This window comes from Chiloscyllium plagiosum, unplaced genomic scaffold, assembly GCF_037043375.1.
Source record: "Chiloscyllium plagiosum isolate Xiang-an unplaced genomic scaffold, Cpla_swu_hap1 HiC_scaffold_3, whole genome shotgun sequence".
Lineage (NCBI taxonomy): Eukaryota > Metazoa > Chordata > Chondrichthyes > Orectolobiformes > Hemiscylliidae > Chiloscyllium > Chiloscyllium plagiosum.
In genome coordinates this window covers 19,590,273-19,614,258 of record NW_028270141.1, presented here as the reverse complement: position 1 = coordinate 19,614,258, position 23,986 = coordinate 19,590,273, and the positions used below count along the sequence as shown (strand labels likewise).

The 23,986-nt window shown below is 40.1% G+C and overlaps 1 protein-coding gene across 2 annotated transcripts in view; it reads left to right on the top strand.

Annotated features, from left to right (window-relative positions):
* The window catches only part of taf1b (TATA box binding protein (Tbp)-associated factor, RNA polymerase I, B), a 94,319-nt gene that overhangs the window by 35,165 nt on the left and 35,168 nt on the right, over positions 1-23,986 (top strand). For both annotated transcript variants that reach the window (XM_043678043.2, XM_087977814.1), the window contains exons 5-8: positions 7,687-7,782; positions 17,130-17,247; positions 18,610-18,772; positions 22,438-22,537. In XM_043678043.2, the coding sequence (XP_043533978.1) occupies positions 7,687-7,782; positions 17,130-17,247; positions 18,610-18,772; positions 22,438-22,537 (477 nt within the window). The remainder of the gene's footprint in view (positions 1-7,686; positions 7,783-17,129; positions 17,248-18,609; positions 18,773-22,437; positions 22,538-23,986) is intronic.

Genomic DNA, 23,986 nt, shown 5'->3' with positions numbered 1-23,986 from the left:
AGGGCCCCTCAAAGGTCAGCAAGGTGGCCTTTTTTGTGGAGCCGCAGGAGATAGGGGATATACTAAACAAGTTATTTTGCATCAGCGTTTACTGTGGAAAAGGACATGGAAGATAAAGAATGTAGGGAAATAGATGGTGACATCTTGAAAAATGTTCATGTTACAGAGGAGGAGATGCTGGATGTCTTGAAACGCATAAAGGTGGATAAATCCCCAGGACTTGATAATGGTGTACCCTAGAACTCTGTGGGAAGATAGGGAAGTGATTGCTGGGCCTCTTGCTGAGATATTTGTATCATCAATAGTAACAGGTGAGGTGCCGGAAAACTGGAGGTTTGCTAACGTGGTGCTACTGTTAAAGAAGGGTGGTAAGGATTAGCTGGAGAACTATAGACCAGTGAGCCTGATGTCGGTGGTGGGCAATGTGTTGGAGGGAATCCTGAGGGACAGGATGTACATGTATTTGGAAAGGCAAGGACTGATTAGGGATAGTCAACATGGCTTTGAGACATGATTTCCCACGCACACAAACTTGATTGTGTTTTTTGAAGAAGTAACAAAGAGGATTGAGGGCAGAGTGGTACATGTGATCTATATGGACTTCAGTAAGGTATTCAACAAGATTCTCCATGGGAGATGGGTTAACAAGGTTAGATCTCATGGAATAGAGGGAGAGCTAGCCATTTGGATGCAGAACTGGCTCAAAGGTAAAAGACAGAGGGTGGTGGAGGGTTGTTTTTCAGATTGGAGGCCTGTGACCAGTGGAGTGCCACAAGGATCGGTACTGGGTCCACTACTTTTCGTCATTTATTATAAATGATTTGGATGTGAGCTTCATAGTTAGTAAGTTTGCAGATGACACCAAAATTGGAGGTGTAATGGATAGCAAAAAAGGCAACCTCTGATCAGATGAGCCAATGGGCTGAGGAGTTACACACTGAATTTATTTTAGATAAATGCAAGGTGCTGCATTTTGGGAAAGCAAACCTTAGCAGGACTTATACACTTAATGGTAAGGTCCTAGGGAGTGTTGCTGAACAAAGAGACCTTGGAGTGCAGGTTCATAGCTCCTTGAAAGTGGAGTCGCAGGTAGATAGGATAGTGAAGAAGGTGTTTGGTATGCTTTCCTTTATTGGTCAGGGTATTGAGTACAGGATTTGGGAAGTCATGTTGCAGCTGTAAAGGACGTTAGTTAGGCCACTGTTGGAATATTGCATGCAATTCTGGTCTCTGGCTTCCTACTGGAAGGATGTTGTGAAACTTGATAGGGTTCAGAAAAGATTTACAAGGATGTTGCTCGGGTTGTGGGATTTGAGCTATAGGGAGAGGTTGAATAGGCTAGGGGTGTTTTCCCTGGAGCATCGAAGGCTGAGGGGTGACCTTTATAGAGGTTTGTAAAATCATGAGGGGCATGGATTGGATAAATAGACAAGGTCTTTTCCCTGGGGTTGGGAAGTCCAGAACTAGAGGGCATAGGTTTAGGGTGAGAAGGGAAAGATATCAAAGAGACCTATGGGGCAACTTATTCACGCAGTGTGTGTGTTTGTGGAATGGGCTGCCAGAGGGCGTGAAGGTAAGTACAATTGTAACATTTAAAAGGCATCTGGATGGATATATGAATAAGAATGGTTTGGGTGGACATTGGCCGGGTGCTGTCGGGTGGGACTAGATTGTGTTGGGATGTTCGGTCGGTGGACAAGTTGGACCGAAGGGTTTTTTCCCATGCTGAACATCTCTATGACTCCATGATTTCAAATGGCTCTCCGAAATCTCCTCTGTCACTCTGTGTGAAGGAAAACAACCTCATCTTTAAGTCAAATAATCATCATCCTTCATTGTTGGAACAATTCTACTAGTGCTCTTCTTTCACCTCTTCAAAGTCTTCCTAAAGTGCAATATCCAAAATTGCATGCAGTACTTTATTGCATGTTGAACTACTGTTTTATATTGGTTCAGAATAATTTCCTTGTTTTTGTACTCCACTGGATTCCATTTGCTTTAGTAATTATTTCATGAACCTGTCCTGTCATTTTCAAAACTGTCCATACAAACTCCCACTGCTGTCTCTGCTCCTGGCTCCCTTTAACATAAAGCAGTTTAGCAATTATTTTGCCTTCTTTCTAAAATGTTGCGTCTCATTTTTCTACATTTACTTGCATTGACCATGCTTCTGCTTATTCCACCAGTTAGTCATAAGTTTTGTTGAATTGTCCTACAACCTTCTAAACCATCATATGAGCATTGTTGTCAGGTTTGCAATTTCAACAGCCATGTAAGGCTAAACCAATGATCATGGGAAACCAATTGTTGTAGAGTGATCTTGTGGCATAGTGATAGTGACCCTACCTCTGAGCCAGGAGGCCTGGGTTCAAGTCCTACCTATTCCAGACATGTATAATAACACCTCTGAAGAGGTTGATTAGAAAAGATAAAATTGCGGGAGATACCAACATTAGGAAAGCCACATCTGTAGAATTTATGTTACTGTTTTCCCACCAAAGATTTCATTGGTTCACTAAGGAATTCTAAGTAAGCATAATATTTGACATATTCTATTATAAAGACATTATTAGCATTCTGGGAAGGAGGTTAAATATTGTTGAAAGAGATTAATGTTAGTTCTTTTATTTTGTGATTCCCTCAAAGGGGCACTAGAAGTTTGCTTCAACCAACCTGTTTTCCATTGCTGGATGACCATGTATTTCCTGAAAAATAAAAACATTGATTTTTTAAATTTAAGTTCTCTCATGGAATGTGAGCATTGTTAGCGAGGCCAACATTTATTTATAAATTAGGATAGTGTGATAAATGTTAGCAAATTTAATCTCTTGGGAATGATTGATTGAAAGATGACTTGCAGCTCTGGTAGCTGTGATACAGGAATAATTTAGTGCTCTCTTGGGAGAATGCTGAGACATTTTCAAGTGTCTTATTTTGTGATATCCAAAATATGTTGTGTTACACTTATTCAAAACAATAAAAAGTGTTTTCAAGTGGAGGAGATTTTTAATAAGTAAAATATGTTGCCTTGTGCCAAGCTTTTGACTGGAGAACAAATAACTTAAAAGTACATTGCGTCCTTTTAAAATACTTATATCCAGCAGAGGGCACTCTTTGACTTGAACAAGCATTTTTGTTACATTTTATTTTATATTGACTAAAAATAATTGTGCATAATTTTACATTTGATAGATTTCTGATTCTTTGTGTTTGTTATTGCCAAAATTTTACATGACAATTATACCACTAATCTGTCCACACCAAATGTGCTATTATGCAAATAAACAGTTTGGTATCAATATTAATGTTACAACTAATACTTATAAAAGCAGTACTCCTTAAAGAACAGGTTAAATCCTTTGTTGAAAATGTTTGGAATTATCATAGTGAGTTAATTGCAAATAGGAGTTCCACTTTGCATGAAAACATGAGACATGTCTGATTTCTTAAGTGCTATTATTAATGGTTTTCTGATCCACACAAAACAAAGTTCAGAAATCTGTCAGATTTCGGTGTTACAATTGACTTTTAACAAGATGTAATGAAAATGAAGTGCTCAATGTATTTGCAGGACTTGAGAAATGATACTGTTTACAAATCAGGAAAATACCATGCTACTGTATTTTTATAAAAGTTTGTTCTATTGTTTCTTTCCCACTATAGAAAATGCTGGATATACTTGATTTGAAGCATAGATTAATTTTGAATGTGTTTTGATCTTCTCTTTGGCTAATGTAAAATGTTAATCAAGCTGTTTGGATATGTTATGGCGCATCTCTATGGCTATTGTATGGTGAGGTGAGAAGTGAGCCTGGACTTCCTGGCCCACAGTAGTGTACGCTATCACAGCACCATAAGATTCCCAACGCAATAAATTAGTCACTCACTTGAACACCATTGTTTGGAGAGGGGCAGTGCATAGTTTGTGGTCTGTACTTCAGCTACACTAAGCTTTTGAACTATTTGAGTGTTCTGGAGTTGTCTTTGACTATCTAAATGTCCATGGCAGTACTTGTAATCAACATGGTTGATTAATTAAATTCATTAAATTAAAATGGGCAATGTAGACATCAAATTTCTTTCTTTTTGCCTTGTTCCAGCTGTTCCTGGAGGTATCTGTTCTCTGTAATCTCAGTAGATAGGAGAAGTCAACTGACCATCTTGTATTTAGTTCTGTTTGTCCTAAGCTATTTCACTGCAAACATGCAACAGTAGTTTTCAATCTTTGAGATACGCAAGAAAATAATGTCAGTGTTTCCACTAAAATAAAACTAGGAACTGCAGAAACTGGGAATCTGAAACATAAATTGCTGAAGTGACTCACTGGCAGCATCTGTGGGAAGAAAATAATGTTTTGAGTCAACTGATGATTCTTCTAGCTGCCATCAGGAGGGAGGAGAGTGGGCTTATAGGTAGAGTCGGAGTCTAGGGAGACACATACAAAAGGAGTAAGCAGACAGGGATTTGTTGAAGAGAAACTGAATAAGTGATAACTTCTAAGAGTCGGAGAGAATAGATAAGCTGTGCTGAAAGCATCCATGTCATGGCAGGACCAGGTGTGGGGACAGATAAGAAAACATGGAATGATGGAATCGGGCTCTAAAGTTATTAAACTTGCTAAGTCCTAGAGGCTGCAGGTTCCCCAAGTGGAAAATGTGATTTGTTAATCAAGCTTGCTGTAAACCTTGCTGGAACAATAGCAAACCTGTGACCGAAACATTGGCCAGCAAACACAGTATTGGATGTGGCGGGAAACTGGAAGCTTGGTCATTTTTATTGAAAGAATGAAGGTGTTCCGCAAAGTGGCCACCCAGTCTGCATTTCGTCTCCTCAATGTAGAGGAGACCACGTTGTGAACAGCGAATATAGTGAATTACCTGAAAGATAAAACTTGGGGTCTTGTATAGTGAGGAGGAAGTAGGTAAAAGACATGTGGTACACCTTCTACAATTGTTTGGTAAGTATTGGGAATGGAGGAAGAATGGACCAGTGTCCCCCACAGGGAATGATCTCTGCAGAATGCCAACATGGGGAGTGAAGGGAAGAGAATGTGTCAGATCATGGCATCTTGGTGGCAATGGCAGCTTATGATCCTTTGGATGTGGATGCTCGTAGGATAGAAAGTGAGGACAGGAGAGTCCCTATTGCTGTTGTGGAAGGGAAGAGAAGGGATGAGGGCAGGAGTGCAGGAATGGGTTGGACATGGCTGAGTGCTCTGTCAATCATAGTGCTGGGAATCCTCGGTTGAGGAAAAGGTGGACATTTCTGAGGACCCTGCAGAAAGTAGCATAATCAGAACAGATGCTACGGAGATGAAGAAACTGGGAGAACGAAATGAAGTCTTTACAAGAAACAAAGTGTGATGATGTATAGACCAGATAACTGTGGGAGTCGGGTTGTAGTGGATACTGTTGGCCAGCCTATACCCAGAAATGGAAACATGTTGAGGAAGGGAAGGGAGTAATTCAAGATTGACAAGACAAATGTGAGGGCAGGGTAGAAATTAAAAGCAGAATTGATCAACTTTGCATTCCAAACAAGAGAGGGAAGCAGCACTGATGATGTCATCGATGTACCTGATTTGTGAGGAAGGGTTCAAGTAAAACTGAAAGAAGAAATGTTCCTTGTACCCCACAAAGAAGCAACCATAACTGCCACCCATGCTGTGACCACACCTTTGATCTGACGCTGACAGATTGGAGCGATGGGCTTGTATACCCTTGAGTTTAGAAAGCTGAGAGGGGATCTGATTGAGACGTATAAGATTATTAAAGGATTGGACACTCTGGAGGCAGGAAGCATGTTTCCGCTGATGGGTGAGTCCCGAACCAGAGGACCCAGTTTAAAAATAAGGGGTAGGCCACTTAGAACAGAGTTGAGGAGAAACTTCTTCACCCAGAGAATAGTGGGTGTATGGAATGCTCTGCCCCAGAAGGCTGTGGAGGCCAAGTCTCTGGATACTTTCAAGAAAGAGTTGGATAGAGCTCTTAAGGATAGTGGAATCAAGGGTTATGGGGATAAGTCAGGAACAGGATACTGATTGAGGATGATCAGCCATGATCATAATGAATGGTGGTGCTAGCTCAAGGGCAAAATACTCCTGCACCTATTGTCTATTGAAAGTGAGTGGATTTGAAGGAGGAGCTGCTCAAAGTGAGGATGAGCTTGACCAGGCAGAAGACGGTTGATGGATGTGGATAGTTCAGACCTTTGTTCCAGGGAGAAGCAGAGAGCCCTAAGACCATTCTGATGGGGGTAGATGTGTAAATGGATTGCTCAATCCATGATGAAGAGAGTACGCTGTGAACTTGAAATTCTGAAACTGCTGTAGATTTTCAGCAGAACCACAGATGTAAGTGGGGCAGAAGTGTACACGGGAGAAAGAAATCCAGTTGTGGTTGGAAGATGTATGTTCCATGGAGCTCAAACAGGCAGAAACAATGAGCTTACATGTGTTGTCCCATTTAGGGATTTTTGTGGAGGAAGTAGAAGCCGGCTGAATGGAATTGAGAGACTAGAGGCTAAAGAATGGAGATCCTTAGATGAGATGAGGTTAATGACTGTCAAAGACACAATGGCCTGATGCTCAATGGTGGGGTCGTGGTCCAGGGAGAGAGAGAAAAGGAGATATCTGAGAGCTGGTGCTCAGCCTCAGCAATTTAGAGGTCAGTATGCCAGCCAACAACAGCAATAATGTCAGTAGGCTTGATGACAAAGTCACGATTGAAGTTGAGAGCATGGAGTGCAGTCAATTTAGAGTAGGTAGGTTGGAATGGGTATGGTGGGCGCAGACATTAAAATGACTGATGTCATGTCATGTTGATTGTTCTTGATGAACAGGTAAAGATGAAGTACAGGTAAACGACCAAAGGGAGGGGTCCAGGTGGAAGAAGAGTGTTGGAGGTGGGTGAATGTGTCTGTGGAACTGAGAGAGAACTCTTGACCCAAGAAATGAGCACAGAGGCAAAGGTAGTGGAGGAAGAGTGTTATGTTGTGTCCAAAGTTCAGAGGTAGGTTGTGAAGGGATAAAACTAAGATCTTTGAGTGCTGAGGATCCATTTCCACCTTTCTGCTCACCTCTCCTTCTCCTCCCTAACCCCATTCCCATCTTCAGTATAAAAAGCACATTTTCCTAGCTGCTACTGCTGCAATTCTGATGAGTCACCAGACTTGAAATTGTTTTCTCCCCACAGATGTTGTCAGATCTGCTGAGGTTCTCCAACAATTTCTGTTTGTGTTTGTGTTTTTCTACTCTTGTTTGGAATCCCAACAATTGCTCATGCAAAATCTGTGTGCAAAATGGGATGAGATATGATGATTTCGAGTTAGCTGTCTAAATTTCTGTATGAAGAAAGGCTATTAGGAAAACCTACCAAAGAATGACTGGTGTCTTTGGAAACAAATCTTAGTAGGAGTCAATGCATTTTCAACTTTGCATTGTATTGTAAAATATCACTTATAAATTTATGAGAATGGTTCAGGGTGAATAACTCCTGATTTTCATGGCTTCCTTCCTTCCTGATTTTCTGCTGTGAATCTCTCCTGATATCGTGAGATTGTGATCTTAAATGTTATGGGAACATTCCTTCTATCTTTCACAGTGCAGTGCAATTGAACGCCAGTGTGCTGTCACTGAGCCGCTCCCTGAATTGCTGCATAAGAGATTATGTACTTTTCTTTTCCCAGGATGAAACTCTGTGCAATATTTGGCGGCGTTATCTGCAAAAATCCCAACAGGCCTACACAAACAAACCAATTGATGCCCCTCGCAGACAAAGGCTGGTAGGTCTGATTAAAGAAATAGCTCCCAAGTTGAGTAAGATAAGTTGTTCTATATGTTTGTCATTGAGTAGCTTAACCTAAAATTCATTTGGAAATGTGACTTTTGCACATAAAAATTAGAAATATAAACCTGGAAATGTCTGTTTGACCCTTTTTGAATTCATGTTTGAGTATGTCCTGCACACAAGCATTTGTCTTGTCCCCATATGACAGATTTGTTATCATAATCCTTTATTTAATTCCTTTCTCTCAGCCATTTATCTAATCTATGTTTAAATCTTGATGTGCCCTCAGCTTCAATCACTAATTCTAATAGTGCATTCACAGTCTCCCAACCTTCTATGTGATCATGTTTGTTCTACTGTCTGTCCTAAATGTCGTGTGTTTAATGTTATTTTTATACATTCTTATTCCAGATCCCTCATTTATTAAACACAGTTTTCAATGTAACATGGTCTACATCATCTTAATTTTAAACTTCAATATTGAATCACCCCATTATTTTCTAATGAAACTGTTCCACGAGAATTTTTCAAACACTTTTTGAATTTGCATTTCTACATAACGGGAAGCATCATAGGGAGCTGGTGCTGTCCCCCGTCTGGTCCAACCATTCTTCTTATAGAGTCCAAAACTGCACACCATCTTCCTAAACTTTGTATAAATTCAGCATTATATATTGACTTTTTTGTGTTTTGTTTTTTTTTGCCATAAAATACTCTTCCATTAGTCTTATTTAAGGTTATTTATTTATTTGGAAACTGTGTTTCAAGCACATTTTGAATGCCTATCCTGATTGTCTGTCTGTCTGTCTGTCTGTCTGTCTGTCTGTCTGTCTGTCTGTCTATCTGTGAAAAGGTACACTGCCTTTATAATTATAATTAGAATCCCTACAGTGTGGAAACAGGCCCTTCAGCCCAACAAGTCCACACCAATCCTCCGAAGAGTATCCCACCCAAAGTCATTCCCCATTACTGTACCTTTACCCCTGACTAATGCACCTAACCTACACATCTCTGAACACTATGGGGCGATTTAGCATGGCCATTTCACCCAACCTGTACATCATTGGATTGTGGGAGGAAACTGGAGCACCCAGAGGAAACCCACGCAGACACTGGGAAAATGTGCAAACTCCACACAAAGTCGTATTTGTAAACACAGTAAGAATCTTCCCTTCTAATTTCTTTCTTAATTTCATTACTTTTAATCTCTATATAATATTTTGCCAAAGGCTGTCTATAGATGCATTACATTTTTGCAATGCACCATATCTGTCACTTACACAAAGAAGTGTGTTAGGTTTGTCAAATGCAATTGTTGCTGGTTTTTCTAATTATGTTTCATTTACATAAATATTTAGCAATTTTCATCTGCAGACCTCACTTTCTCCTCTTATTTTAATAATTCAAAATTCTCATAGCCTTGAAAAAGCTTCTGTATTATCAAATGGTCATGTATAATATTTTATACACAAGTTATCCCAGCACAATTTTGGCCAGTTTAGTACATGGCAAAAATATTAATGTTTAGATTTCCTTATACCTGAAATAAAACAAGAAAAAAAACCTTCAAAAATGTTATGAAAAGGAAGATAAATCCCTGGTACTTGTCACAGACATTTACCCCAATGAGTCTTGGACTCTACTGTCTCATTCTCTGAAGAGATGTTTACCTTTATTGCTCCTCTTCATACAGTTTTGAAGGTTTCTTGTAATGTAAGAAAATGCATTAATTAGATCCTTCCTTTCATAAAGAACTAAAACAATCCTTTGTGTTGTATGCCATTTGATGTTGAAACTCCGAAAAGGATTATTGTGTTTACTGCTTTTGGCTGTTCATAGGAATACCAGTGGAGCTGACTAAATTTTCTGGTGAAACACAGTACACTCTAATATATGTATCTATTTCTTGTTTTGGTTACATGCGTGTCTTTGCATGTTTGGACATGAATCAACTAAAATCCCTACCATTCAGAAACCTTGCAGGTTGATTTCACTAATTGTACTTTTTTCCTTCTGAAACAAAGTGCCTACAATGGACTGTGTAGGGACATAATATAGTCATTTAAAAAGCAAGCTGTGACTATAGAAACTGATGATGCCAACCAGGTACTTGTTCTTTTAAGTTCATAGAATTTTAAATATAATGTGATTCACTGAAGAATATTGTAATTTCCCCAGCAGAGCTAGGATAGTTAGTTGATTAAATTGAATTAATGGAACATTTAAATTTAAAAACCAAGTTTCCCAGATTTACCTTAAAATTGGAGCAATGTGTTTGTTGTCTTTTAATGTTTTTCAAACAGTGCATTCTTCTAGTGTGTTTGTACTTATATTTTGCAAAGATATTAATTTCGTGTACTCTGATTTTGACGAAGCTTGAACACCATAAGTTTAATTTTATGCATTTATCAAGTCACCACAAATATCAGATGTGGGCAAACTTTCCTTTGCACGCAATATTAAAATAAAAACATCTGTTTGTAACGCCTGGAGGTACTTTGGATAGGGAAAATTACACCTGTCATTGCCGAATAGACAGATTCCATTACAGGCTTACAATCCTTCCTGTCTGATTTTACTTGTGTGCTGGGCTGAAACAATTCTTTTAAACCCAATTTCCATAAGAAATCTGCATCAGCATTTGGCTTTGATTCCTCATCACAATATTGTGTAAATTAATGGACAATGCTGCATATAATATGCCTAGAATTTGCTCCTGCAATGGCTATTCTTGAGCCAGCAGCTTTATGAATTTGGATATTCTGAGACTTAGTGTCTCTTCATCCTTTCTGTCGTGTGAGGATTTTGCACTTGACCATTTGCAACTGAGCGGTCTCTTAGCAGACTTGAAATTTTATCACTTTATTGACTTTTGTCGCCCATAAACAAATGAAAGTAAGGAATACCAAGATGAACCAAAAATGTTTTTGAGCACTGATGAATCATTGCACTGCAGCATCACATTCTTCAGTTGTCAAATTGCAATTTTGTTTTGTTAACTGTATCCATTGTTTGCTATAGAACATTACCAAAAAGTAACAATTGAATGCAGTAGTAATTAACAGTGATTGTATATAATTAGTGGTTTTATATAAATTTAGGAATTTGCTGAGTACGCAAAATTTAATGAAAGTGATCCAAAATCAGACCAACTGAAATATGCTTCTTACACAAAAAACATCATATGATGCCTAAGAATTTGTGTTCCATAAAAATTTACACCACTTCAATACATTTTATTGTTGTGGTTATTTTAATGACCTTTTAGACACCAGGATGTCTGTGAAACTGAATGCTGGGTGTGCCTTTTAAACCTGATTTTATTCTACACACAAACTTATGATGCACTTATATTATCTGTATGCAATTAATAGCAGTTCTGTCATTGACATTGAACACAAGTGACAGTATGGTACTGCTTCTGGAAAAAAGAAATTTTATATTGCAAGTCGTTACATTAAATATTTTCTTTAGTGGTGATGCTTGTGCCATCAAGATTGCAGCTTTCTTAGAGGCCAGAGTGAGTGCTTCTGGTTTGCTGCTGATTGGAAAATCCTGCTCAATATCTTTGTGACATGAAAGATAAATTCAGGAACAGAAATAAATGAAGCAAGTAGGATAAAATTTCACAACCAAGTCTGTATTGGTAGGATTATTCATTACATCAAGTAAGCTCCCAAAATGAAGAGCTTTTCAGAGATTTGATGGTCTTTTATTCCCTCCTCACTATTTTTCAAATATTTAGTTTAATCAAAGTTTTTAATAAAATGTTTTGAAAATAGTTCACATTACAGAAGAGGAATTGCTGCAGGTCTTAGAAAGTATAAAGGTGGATAAATCTACGGGATCTGATCTAATGCATCCCAGAACATTGCTGGAAGGTAGGGAGGAGATTGAGGGGCCTCTTGTAGAAATATTATCTATAACTGTGTGTGCCGGATGACTGGAGAGTGGCTAATGTTGTGCCGTTGTTTAAGAAGAATTGTGAGGAGAAGCCTGGGATCTGTAGACCTGTGAGTCTGACTTCGGTGGTGGGTAAGTTGTTGGAAGTGATTCTGAAAGAAAAGATTTATATGCATTTGGAGAGGCAGGGAATAATTAAGGATAGTCAGCATAGTTTTGTGCAAGGGAAATCATGTCTCACAAACTTGAATGAATTTTTTGAGGAAGTAACCAAGAAGATTTGAGGAGGACAGAGCGGTAGATATTGTTCACTTGGACTTTAGTGAAGCCTTTGACAAGGTTCCGCTTTGTAGACTAATTAGTAAAGTTAAATCAGATGGGATTCAGATTGAGCTTGCCAATTGGATACAAAATTGGCTTAATGACAGGAGACAAAGAGTGATGGTGGATGGTTGTTTTTTGGATTCGAGGCCTGTTACCAGCAGTGTTCCACAGGGATCAGTGCTGGGTTCACTTTTGTTTGTCATTTATATAAATGATTTAAATGACAGTATAGGAGGCCTATTTAGTGAGTTTGCGGATGACACTAAAATTGGTTGTATAGTTGACAGTGTAGAAGGTCACCTAGGATTACAAAGAGATTTTTATCAATTGGGTCAATGGGCTGAAAAGTGGCAGATGACGTTTTAATTTGGATAAATGTGAAGTATTACATTTTGGAAAATAAACAAAGGCAGGACTTCTACAATTAAAAGTAGTAACTTGGTTACTGTTGTAGAACAGAGAGACCTAGGGTACAGGTACATAATTCTTTGAAGTTTGTGTCCCATGTAGATAGAGTGATTTAAGAAGATGTTGAGTATTCTTGCCTTCATACTCAGACCTTTGAGTGTAGGAGTTGGAACATTATGTTGATGTTGTACAGAATGCTGGTGAAGCCTCTTCTGGTTGCCCTGTTGTAAGAAAGATGGTATTAAAACAGTCAGTGCAAGCAGGGACAAGGTCGGACTAATACATTAAACTGCATTTATTTCAATGCAAGGGACCTTATAGGGAAGGCAGATGAACTCAGGTAATGGTTAGGAACATGGGACAGGGATATCATAGCAATTACAGAAACCTGGCTCAGGGCTGGACAGGACTGGCAGCTTAATGTTCCAGGATACAAATGCTAGAGGAAGGATAGAAAAGGAGGTAAGAGAGGAGGGGGAGTGGCATTTTTGATAAGGGATAATATTACAGCTGTGCTGAGGGAGGATATTCCCGGAAATACATCGAGGGAAGTTATTTGGGAGGAACTGAGAAATAAGAAAGGGATGATAACCTTATTGGGATTGTATTATAGACCCCCTAATAGTCAGAGGGAAATTGAGAAACAAACTTATAAGGAGATCTCCGCTATCTGTAAGAATAATATGGTGGTTAAGGTGGGGGATTTTAACTTTCTAAACATAGACTGGGACTGCCATAGAGGAATTTCTTAAGTATGTACAAGACAATTTTCTGATTTCAGGATGTGAATGTACCTGCTAGAGAAGGTGCAAAACTTGACCTACTCTTGGGAAATAAGGCAGGGCAGGTGACTGAGGTGTCAGTGGGAAAGCATTTTGGGGCCAGTGACCATAATTCTATTAGATTTAAAATAGTGATGGAAAAGGATAGACCAGATCTAAACGTTGAAGTTCTAAATTGGAGAAAGGCCAATTTTGACGGTATTAGGCAAGAACTTTCGAAAGCTGATTGGGGGCAGATGTTCGCAGGTAAAGGGACGGTTGGAAAATGGGAAGCCTTCAGAAATTAGATAACGAGAACCCAGAGGAAGTATATTCCTGTTAGGGTGAAAGGAAAGGCTGGTAGATATATGGAATGCTGGGTGACTAAAGAAATTGAGGGTCTGGTTCAGAAAAAGAAGGAAGCATATGTAAGGTATAGACAGGATAGATCGAGTGAATCCTTAGAGTATAAAGGCAGTAGGGGTATACTTAAGAGGGAAATTAGGAGGGGGAAAAAGGGGACAGCTTTGGCAAATAGAATTAAGGAGAATCCAAAGAGTTTTTACAAATACATTAAGGACAAAAGGATAACTAGGGAGAGAATAGGACCCCTCAAAGATCAGCAAGGCGACCTTTGTGTGGAGCCGCAGAAAATGGGGGAGATACTCAATGAGTATTTTGCATCAGTATTTACTGTGGAAAAGAATATGGAAGACATAGACTGTAGGGAAATAGATGGTGACATCTTGCAAAATGTCCATATTACAGAGGAGGAAGTAATGGATGTCTTGAAATCCATAAAGGTGGATAAATTCCCAGGACCTGATCAGGTGTACCCTAGAACTCTGTGGGAAGCTAGAGAAGTGATTGCTGGGCCTCTTGCTGAGATATTTGTATCATCGATAGTCACAGGTGAGGTACCTGAAGACTGGAGGTTGGCTAACATGGTGCCATTGTTTAAGAAGGGTGGTAAGGACAAGCCAGAGAACTATAGACCAGTGAGCCTGATGTCAGTGGTGGGCAAGTTGTTGGAGGGAATCCTGAGGGACAGGCTGTACATGTATTTGGAAAGGAGAAAGTGAGGACTGCAGATGCTGGAGATCAAAGTTGAAACTTTATTGCTGGAACAGCACAGCAGGTCAGGCAGCATCCAGGGAACAGGAGATTCGACGTTTCGGGCACAGGCCCTTCTTCAGGAATGAGCAGAGAGTGTTCAGCAGGAGAAGATAAAAGGTAGGGAGGAGGGACTTGGAGGAGGGGCGTTGGAAATTTGATAGGTGGAAAGAGGTCAAGGTGAGGGTGATAGGTCGGAGTAGGATGGAGGCGGAGAGGTCAAGAAGAAGACTGCAGGTCAGGAAGGCGGTGCCGGGCTGGAGGGATCCGGCTGAGACAAGGTGGGGGGAGGGGGGATGAAGAAACTGGTGAAGTCCAAGTTCATCCCCTGCGGTTGGAGGGTTCCCAGTCGGAAGATAAGACGCTCCTCCTCCGACCGTCGGGTTGTTGTGGTTTGGCGGTGGTGAGTCCAATGACCTGCATATCCTCGGTGGAGTGGGAGGGGGAGTTGAAATGCTGTGCTACAGGTTGGTTGGGTTGGTTCGTCCGGGTGGCCCAGAGGTGGCTCAGATGATGCATCCGCTGCAGCCGGTGTGGCCTCCTCTATGTTGGGGAGACAGGCCGCCTACTTGCGGAGCGATTCAGAGAGCACCTCTGGGCCACCCGGACGAACCAACCCAACCAACCTGTAGCACAGCATTTCAACTCCCCCTCCCACTCCACCGAGGATATGCAGGTCATTGGACTCATCCACCGCCAAACCACAACAACCCGACGGTCGGAGGAGGAGCGTCTTATCTTCCGACTGGGAACCCTCCAACCGCAGGGGATGAACTTGGACTTCACCAGTTTCTTCATCCCCCCTCCCCCCACCTTGTCTCAGCCGAATCCCTCCAGCCTGGCACCGCCTTCCTGACCTGCAGTCTTCTTCTTGACCTCTCCGCCTCCATCCTACTCCGACCTATCACCCTCACCTTGACCTCTTTCCACCTATCAAATTTCCAACGCCCCTCCTCCAAGTCCCTCCTCCCTACCTTTTATCTTCTCCTGCTGAACACTCTCTGCTCATTCCTGAAGAAGGGCCTGTGCCCGAAACGTCGAATCTCCTGTTCCCTGGATGCTGCCTGACCTGCTGTGCTGTTCCAGCAATAAAGTTTCAACATGTATTTGGAAAGGCAAGGACTGATTCGGGATAGTCAAGATTGCTTTGTGTGTGGGAAATCATGTCTCACAAACTTGATTAAGTTTTTTGAAGAAGTAACAAAGAGGATTGATGAAGGCAGAGTGGTAGATGTGATCTATATGGATTTCAGTAAGGCGTTTCCCATGGGAGACTGATTAGCAATGTTAGCTCTCACGGAATACAGGGAGAACTAGCCCTTTGGATACAGAACTGGCTAAAAGGTAGAAGACAGAGGGTGGTGGTGGTGGAGGGTTGTTTTTCAGACTGGAGGCCTGTGACCAGTGGATTGGTGCTGGGCCCTCTACTTTTTGTCATTTACATGAATGATTTGGATGTGAGCATAAGAGATACAGTTAGTAAGTTTGCAGATGACACCAAAATTGGAGATGTAGTGGACAGCAAAGAGGGTTACCTCAGATTACAACAGGATCTTGGCCAGATGGGCCAATGTTCTGAGAAGTGGCAGACGGATTTAATTCAGATAAATGCGAGGTGCTGCATTTTGGGAAAGCAATTCTTAGCAGGACTTATACACTTAATGGTAAAGTCCTAGGGAGTGTTGCTGAACAAAGAGACCTTGGAGTGCAGGTTCATAGCTCCTTGAAAGTGGAGTCGCAGGTAGATAGGATAGTGAAGGAGGAGTTTGGTATGCTTTCCTTTATTGGTCAGAGTATTGAATACAGGAGTTGGGAGGTCATGTTGCGGCTGTACAGGATATTGGTTAGGCCACTGTTGGAATATTGCGTGCAATTCCGGTCTCCTTCCTATCGGAAAGATGTTGTGAAACTTGAAAGGGTTCAGAAAAGATATACAAGGATGTTGCCAGGGTTGGAGGATTTGAGCTATAGGGAGAGGCTGAACAGGCTGGGGTTGTTTTACTTGGGGCATCGGAGGCTGAGGGGTGACCTTATAGAGGTTTACAAAATTATGAGGGGCATGGATAGGATAAATGGACCATGTCTTTTCCCTGGGATTGGGGAGTCCAGAAAAAGAGGGCATAGGTTTAGGGTGAGAGGGGAAAGATATAAAAGAGACCCAAGGGGCAACGTTTTGACTCAGATGGTGGTATTGTGTGTGGAATGAGCTGCCAGAAGAAGTGGTGGAGGCTGGTACAATTGCAACATTTAAGAGTCATTTGGATGGGTATATGAATAGGAAGGGTCTGGAGGGTTGGGATATCTGGTCAGCATGAATGGGTTGGATCGAAGGCTCTGTTTCCATGCTGTACATTTCTATGACTGTAAGTTGGAGATGGTTCAGAAGAGATTTACCAGGATGTTGCTGCGAATGGAGGGTTTGAGTTGGAGGCAAGGATGGAAGGGCTGGGACTTTTTTCACTGGAGTGTAGGAGGTTGAGGGGTGGCTTTAAGAGGTTCATGAAGGGTATAGATAAGATGAGTGGTCTTATTTTCCCTCAGGTGGGGGTTTCAAGAGTAGAGTGCATATTAAAAAAGACATGAGGACCATCCCCTTTTTTTACATAGTGTGGTTCCTATGTAAAATGAACTTCTTGAGGAAGTGGTGGATGCGGGTACAGTTACAATGTTTAAAAGATATTTAGGTAAGAAAATGAATACGAAATGTTTGGAGGGATACGGGGCAAGCGCAGGCAGGTGGGACTCGTTTAGTTTGGGTTAAGTCTGGCATGGACTAGTTGGACTGAATGGTCTGTTTCTGTGCTGCATGACTCTGTCTTTGTGTTTAACGCAGGTTTCAGATTCGTCAGAATTGGTGTCTGACTCAGATGTTTCATGGTCTTCGCTGACAGAAAGTAATCCTGAAGGTCAAGATAGTAGTATTCAATTAACCAAAGATGCAGTTGAATCAGGTATTTATCTCTGTCCATATTTAATCATTTTGTATTATTGTTTCAGAGTTAGACTATTTAATCATTCAGTTCAGGTAAGAGTCTTTTGTCATTCCTCCTCCTCTTCTGCCATAAAATCACATCTTTCTTACATACCCATTGTCTTATTTTCCCATGCACTTTGCAATCACCTCTTTGCAATCATTGCCATTTATTTTCTTAATTCTTAATAACCCATGCTGGAGTTTATGTCGAAGATCAATTTTTACAGATGTCTATTCAGCACAGGGTGTCATGACACTCATGACAAGACCAAGTGCAGTTATGTGTGATACTGTTTGTAGTAATAAGTGAATGTACAATGATCAGATACTGGGACATCATCCCGTGACATATTCATTCAATCCATTTCAACACTTGTTTTTGTAGTTAATTTAAATAACAAATTGTACTACGTGCAGGAGCGTGGTGAGGTCAGTCTCAAGTCATGAGTATTGACCATAAGATATAGGAGCAGAATTAGGCCATTCAGCCTTTTGTCTGCTCCATCACTCAATCATGTCTGATATATTTCTCAACTCTATTCTCCTGCTTTGTCTCTGTAGCCTTTGATCCCCTTACCAATCAAGAACCTATCTGTCTTAAATACACTTAATGAGTAGGCTTTCACAGCCTTCTGTGGCAATGAGTTCCACAGATTCACTAGAAATTCCTCCTCATCTCTGTGCTAAAGGGTCACTCCTTCACTCTGAGGATATGCCCTCGAGTCTTAGTCTCTCCCTATTATTGGAAGCATCTTGTCCACATCACTCTATCCAGGCCTGTCAATATTCTCTGAGTTTCAATCAGATGCTCCCTCATCCTTCTAAACTCTATCCAGTAAAGCCATGTTGTTCAGTGGTAAATTGTTGTAAAAAGAAATCTATATGTGAGGCAGTCCAAGTGTATTGCGGGTTGGTGTACCGGTTACATTTCACCAGTTTAATATAGACTACTTTGCATCCATGATATTCAGCACAGTCAATTGCTAATTTAATCTTGTGTAATAGACAGAAGCCTAGAAACAGGTCAGCTGTTTTCTGTTATCATGGTGCTATTAGAAAGGTTTAAATTGGAAATAGAAAAACCATTTTGTATGCATTGTATTACAATGTTTTCTGAACATGAGGCAGTGTGACCCTGCAGCTTCTTTAAGCATAATATGATAAATGATGGTGATGATTTGTTTTTTGAACTGCCTATTCCTAATTTCAGCTGTACTGCTAAAATGAGGTGTTGAGGCAAACCAGGAGCTTTTCCATAAAAGTGGTGAAATAATTGTAAAGGAATATTTCATAGAGTGAAAATAAGATTAATATACAAACATTTTGATACGTTCTTAAGAGGATGAAGCAACCTCTATACGGTCAGGATCTGTTGATGGCAGTCTGTATCGACGAACCGCTTACCGTAAAGGACTACTGATGTCTATGCCTTTGACACTGGCATTTTGCTATCTGGCACTACTGTGGCTTCGAGAATCGATCACTCTTGCAGACCTCCTACGGTGAGACAGCAGCATTTTTGTTTCAACTTCTTTATGTTGTATAAGTGTGTTGGACTATTAATTAAATCTACTGTATCAACTGTTGATTTTTCTTCCTTAATAAGTTTACAGATGTTTTGTGGCATTATTCACAGTTAGTCAAATACTACACTTTTCTAAGACCAGAGATGTTTCATTATGCAATGTGCAGTGCATTACTAAAATAGAATTGTGTCTTGGCTGACCCAGTACCCTCTCCAAACTTGATCATTCAAAATCTGCTATTTTCATGTGTCTCTCTCACCATTATTTGCAATTAGTTTTTGTCCAAATATTCATTTGCACCCTCATTCCAAGATCTTGGTTAAGCAACATTGAGGACATCTATTTATGATTCTTTCAAGTAGTGAGAGATACAGAAACTGCAGAAAAGGTCCACAGGAGAACCAATAAATTAATGTGAAGTATTACAAAAGGTTTCCAAAATCTTTGGAAATCATGATTAATTTAGTGGTTTAGTTTCCATGTTTATTTCATAAGTTTCCTCTAAATGTATTTTGGTTGGTCTTTCCATTTCCTTGTTTCCTCAAAATTCACCTTTCCAATGCTAAGACATTTCATTCTACTGTTTTCTCCTTTCCACTGTAAGACTGATTTTAGGCTCAACCAAAGTCTGACCACTATTTCCAAATGCTGTCAAACCAACCTCTTACCAAGCCCTTACTGCTCCACATTATTAAGTCTAAAAGTTCTTCTTACCTATAAATTATTTGACCATTTGAATCATTAACACCTATGTTCATTTATTTATCCAGTTTTTTTTTGTCTCATGTTGTCACTGGTAAATTGAAGTCAATTGTGATAATTGTATTTGATTTCTTGCATTTTATTGTTTAAATATAAAATTCCACATTGTATTTCTGTTATTGAAGTTTGCAGGTTTACCCATCTGTTAAGTTTGGGTTGTGATCATGATTGTACATCAAAAACGTTCGGAATCTTTTTCACTTTTTGATAACTGATGACTTGCAGTATTTTTCAAACATTTTGTGATAAATTAAATTCTATGTTCCTTTGATAAAATAACATCAGTTTGTCTCTGCAATGTATTTTACATCCCTCCTATAAGCTTAATTGACTATCTATTATCTTTAACCATGCACCTCCCATTTGTCCATGATACTGTGGTTCTCTTTATTATGTATTTTAGACTTTTCTTCAGTCTTTTAATCTTAAATCCTTCCCTGTATTCAAATGCATACTCCCTGCAATCTGGTTCAGTGAAGGAACATATATCTAGTTAGTTTTGTAGTAACCAAGAATTATACTGGCAATCGAAAACTTTCTTACAAAAAGCAATCATGAACTTGCAACCCTTGTTTTTGTTGGTGAACTGAATTCGGGAAAAGACATTTTTAAAAACAAGGATTGTGGAAAAGATTGCTGCACTTTTATCTGGCACACATTATAAGTGTCGTTTACACTGTTGTTTGTTCAGGCAGTGGAGGGGATGTCTAATTACTGATGAGCGGGAGCCGAGGTGTGCATATGAATGGCGATTTGACTGGCAGCAAGTGACTGATTGGTCTGGGAAATAGTAACCCATTGTCAATGACAAAGGCCTGCTGCGTCCCAGCAACTATGTGACTTGTTCCATTTGCTGAACTACTTGTGAATGTCAATGTTTAGGCAGAAGCCATCGACTACAGGAGATGAAGGGGCTGTTGCTTATGAGTCAAGGAGGGCTATGTTCTCCTGAGCTGGGCCCCCACCTTCCTTCCAATGTAAACTTCAGTTCATCCAAAACTTTACTTCCCTTATCCTCACTCTTGGTCCTGACTATCCATCATCCTGTGTTCATGAATCTACATAGATCACTGGAAGAGAAAAGTACATTGAATTTAAAGTTCTTGTTCCTGTGTTCAAATCCCTCAGTAGCCTAGATTTGGCTTAACTCAATCTACTTCAGCCCTCATTTTTTTTCTCTCTCTCTCTCTTTTTTCCTATGTTTTTCTATTGGTGATATGCACTTGCATGTGCTTCATTCTTGATTGCAAATCACTGTTCTGGAAAATTATCTTGATACTCTAAGTACCCTTTAACCAATTAAATCAATAACATTTTCCAACAGTAGGCTGTTTTGGAGTCATAGAGATGTACAGCACGGAAACAGACCCTTCAGTCCAACTTGTTGATGCCTAACATATATCCCAACCCAATCTAGTCCCACCTGCCACCACCTGGCCCATATCCCTCCAAACCCTTCCTATTCATATACCCATCCAGATTGCCTTTTAAATGTTGCAATTGTACCAGCCTCCATCGCTTCCTCTGGCAGCTCATTCCATACACGTACCACCCTCTGCATGAAAGAGTTGCCCCTTAGGTCTCTTTTATATCTTTCCCCTCTCACTCTAAACCTGTGCTGTCTGGTTCTGGACTCCCCCACCCCAGGGAAAAGACTTTGCCTATTTATTCTATCCATGCCCCTCATAATTTTGTAAACCTCTATAAGGTCACCCCTCAGCCTCCGACACTCGAGGGAAAACAGCTGTAGCCTATTCAGCCTCTCCCTATAGCTCAAATCTCCAACCCTGGCAACATCCTTGTAAATCTTTCCTGAACCCTTTAAGTTTCACAACATCTTTCCGATAGGAAGGAGACCAGAATTGCATGCAATATTCCAACAGTGGCCTAACCAATGTCCTGTACAGCCGCAACATGACCTCCCAACTCCCAACTCTGACCAATAAAGGAAAGCATATCAAATTATCCTATCTACCTGTGACTTCACTTTCAAGGAGCTATGAACCTGCACTCCAAGGTCCCTTTGTTCAGCAACACTCCCTAGGACCTTACCATTAAGTGTATAAGTCCTGCTACGATTTGCTTTCCCAAAATGCAGCACCTCGCATTTATCTGAATTAAACTCCATCTGCCACTTCTCAGCCCATTGGCCATCTGATCAATATCCTGTTGTAACGTGAGGTAACCTTCGCTGTCCACTACACCTCTAATTTTGGTGTCATCTGCAAACTTACTAACTATACATCTGAAGCTCACATCCAATCATTTATATAAATGATGAAAAGTAGTGGACCCAGCACCTATCCTTGTGGCACTCCACTGGTCACAGGCCTCCACTCTGTAAAACAACCCTCCACCACTACCTTCTGTCTTCTACCTTTGGGCTAGTTCTGTATCCAAATGGCTAGTTCTCCCTGTATTCCAAAACATCTAACCTTGCTAACCCATCTCCCATGGGAAACCTTGCCGAATGCCTTACTGAAGTCCATGTAGATCATGTCCACATTTCTGCCCTCATCAATTCTCTTTGTTACTTCTTCAAAAAACTCAATCAAGTTTGTGAGCTATGATTTCCCATGCACAAAGCCATGTTGACTATCCCGAATCAGTCCTTGCCTTTCCAAATACATGTACATCCTGTACCTCAGGATTCCCTTCAACAACTTGCCCACCACCGACGTCAGGCTCACTGGTCTATAGTTCCCTGGCTTGTCCTTACCACCTTCCTTAAACAGTGGCACCACTTTAGTTGAATGTATTTATATATTTCTCTAGGTTTGCCCAACATTTTAAATAAGTATTTGGGAATGCAACTTCTACTGTGTTCTGTAATCTAATCAGTTAATTTTCTCAAAAGATATAACATTTATTTGAAATAGGTTTGTTTCAGAACAACAGATACCATATCTGAACGCCTTCCAGTATTTTCCTGAAGAAATGAAACTGTATGGACCCGATATCCATATCTTTCAAGTACAGGTATTTGAACTAAAAGTAATTTATACTATCAGTCTAATTATTATAACTAATAATACAATATAATTGTAGAAACTGGACAAAGGAAGACTAAGAGGAGATTTGACAAAGCTATTTAAAGTCATGTGGGGTTAACTTATTTTTGCCTATGACATCTTGCAGCTTTATAAGTCTAAATCCAAGTTGGTCAGTGCAGTCTTACCGTGGCTGGAAGTAGACACTCAAACAGTTTGCAAAATACTTAAATGAGATGGGAGTAGATAACTAACTAGGTCAGCAGCAGGTTTCCCCAGTTTCTGGTTGGTGATGACTTCAGCACCTCTCCAGTTTGATGGGATGATGCAAGTTAAATGGATTTTTTAAAAGAATAAATTAATTCGTAACATCCATTATGGCTCAGGATATTTGTTGTTGGTGAGGGACCTAGTCAGTTAGGCAAGTAGGAATCTGTTCAATTGTTAGAAAGATCAAGACCCTGAGAACAATGATGTAACACGATTTGACTCGTGGAAAGTGCAATCTGGAATGTGAGTGTGTGATGACAGCAGATTCAGATTGTTATCTGAAAAATGAGAATGTGTGCTGCTGTTGGGAATTGGGGGGTGGCGTTGGAGAGCCAGTGCAGACGCAACAGGTCGATGTTCTGCCTCCTGTCTTGCAACATTTATGAGAGTCTGAATTGAGAAATGGATTAATATCTGATTAGAGAAAATTTGCAGGGCTACAGAAAGTGCAGAAGAGTGGGATGAGCAGTCTTTTTTTATTGAAGAGAGTCTGTCACAGACAACAGGCAGAATGGCTTGTCTGATGTGTTGTATCATTCTCTAATGCAGGGGGATATTGTCAAAGTAGTACATTGTTCAAAATATATCTCTTAGCGGTGCTATGGGTTGAACCTTGCATTTGGTAAAGAACTCAACAAGAACCATTCATTTTCAACTAAATAAATTATTATTTCATTTAGAAGTCTCAAGATTCTCTTTATTATTTTGAACACTTTAAAATCAAAACCCCATGTAATATTAACAGTTGAAAGTTTTAATGTCAATTATCATATTTGTGAATTACTGATTATAATAGATCCCATCCAGTCGGTTTTCTGCAAAGATTTTTCCACAAGTCAGACAAGAACAGCAGTGTGTCAGGTTCTCATTCCAGAGAATCTACTTGATACCTGACAAGTAATTCATGACACATCAGTTCATAAGCTGTATTAAATACTGCTCTGAAGCAATTTCTAAAAGTGGAATATTCTGTAAATAAATAATCGCTGCTTTGATTATTGTAGGGTCAGTATACAATATTAATTTAAGAATGTTTTAGTTTTAGGATACTGTGAATAGTTTATCTAAGAAATAACAAAATGGGAAAGTGTCAACGTCTGTGCTTAGCAGATCTCAACTGGAGATTTTAAAAATTGTGCAATTGAACTTTGTGCCCTCCAGGTTAAAT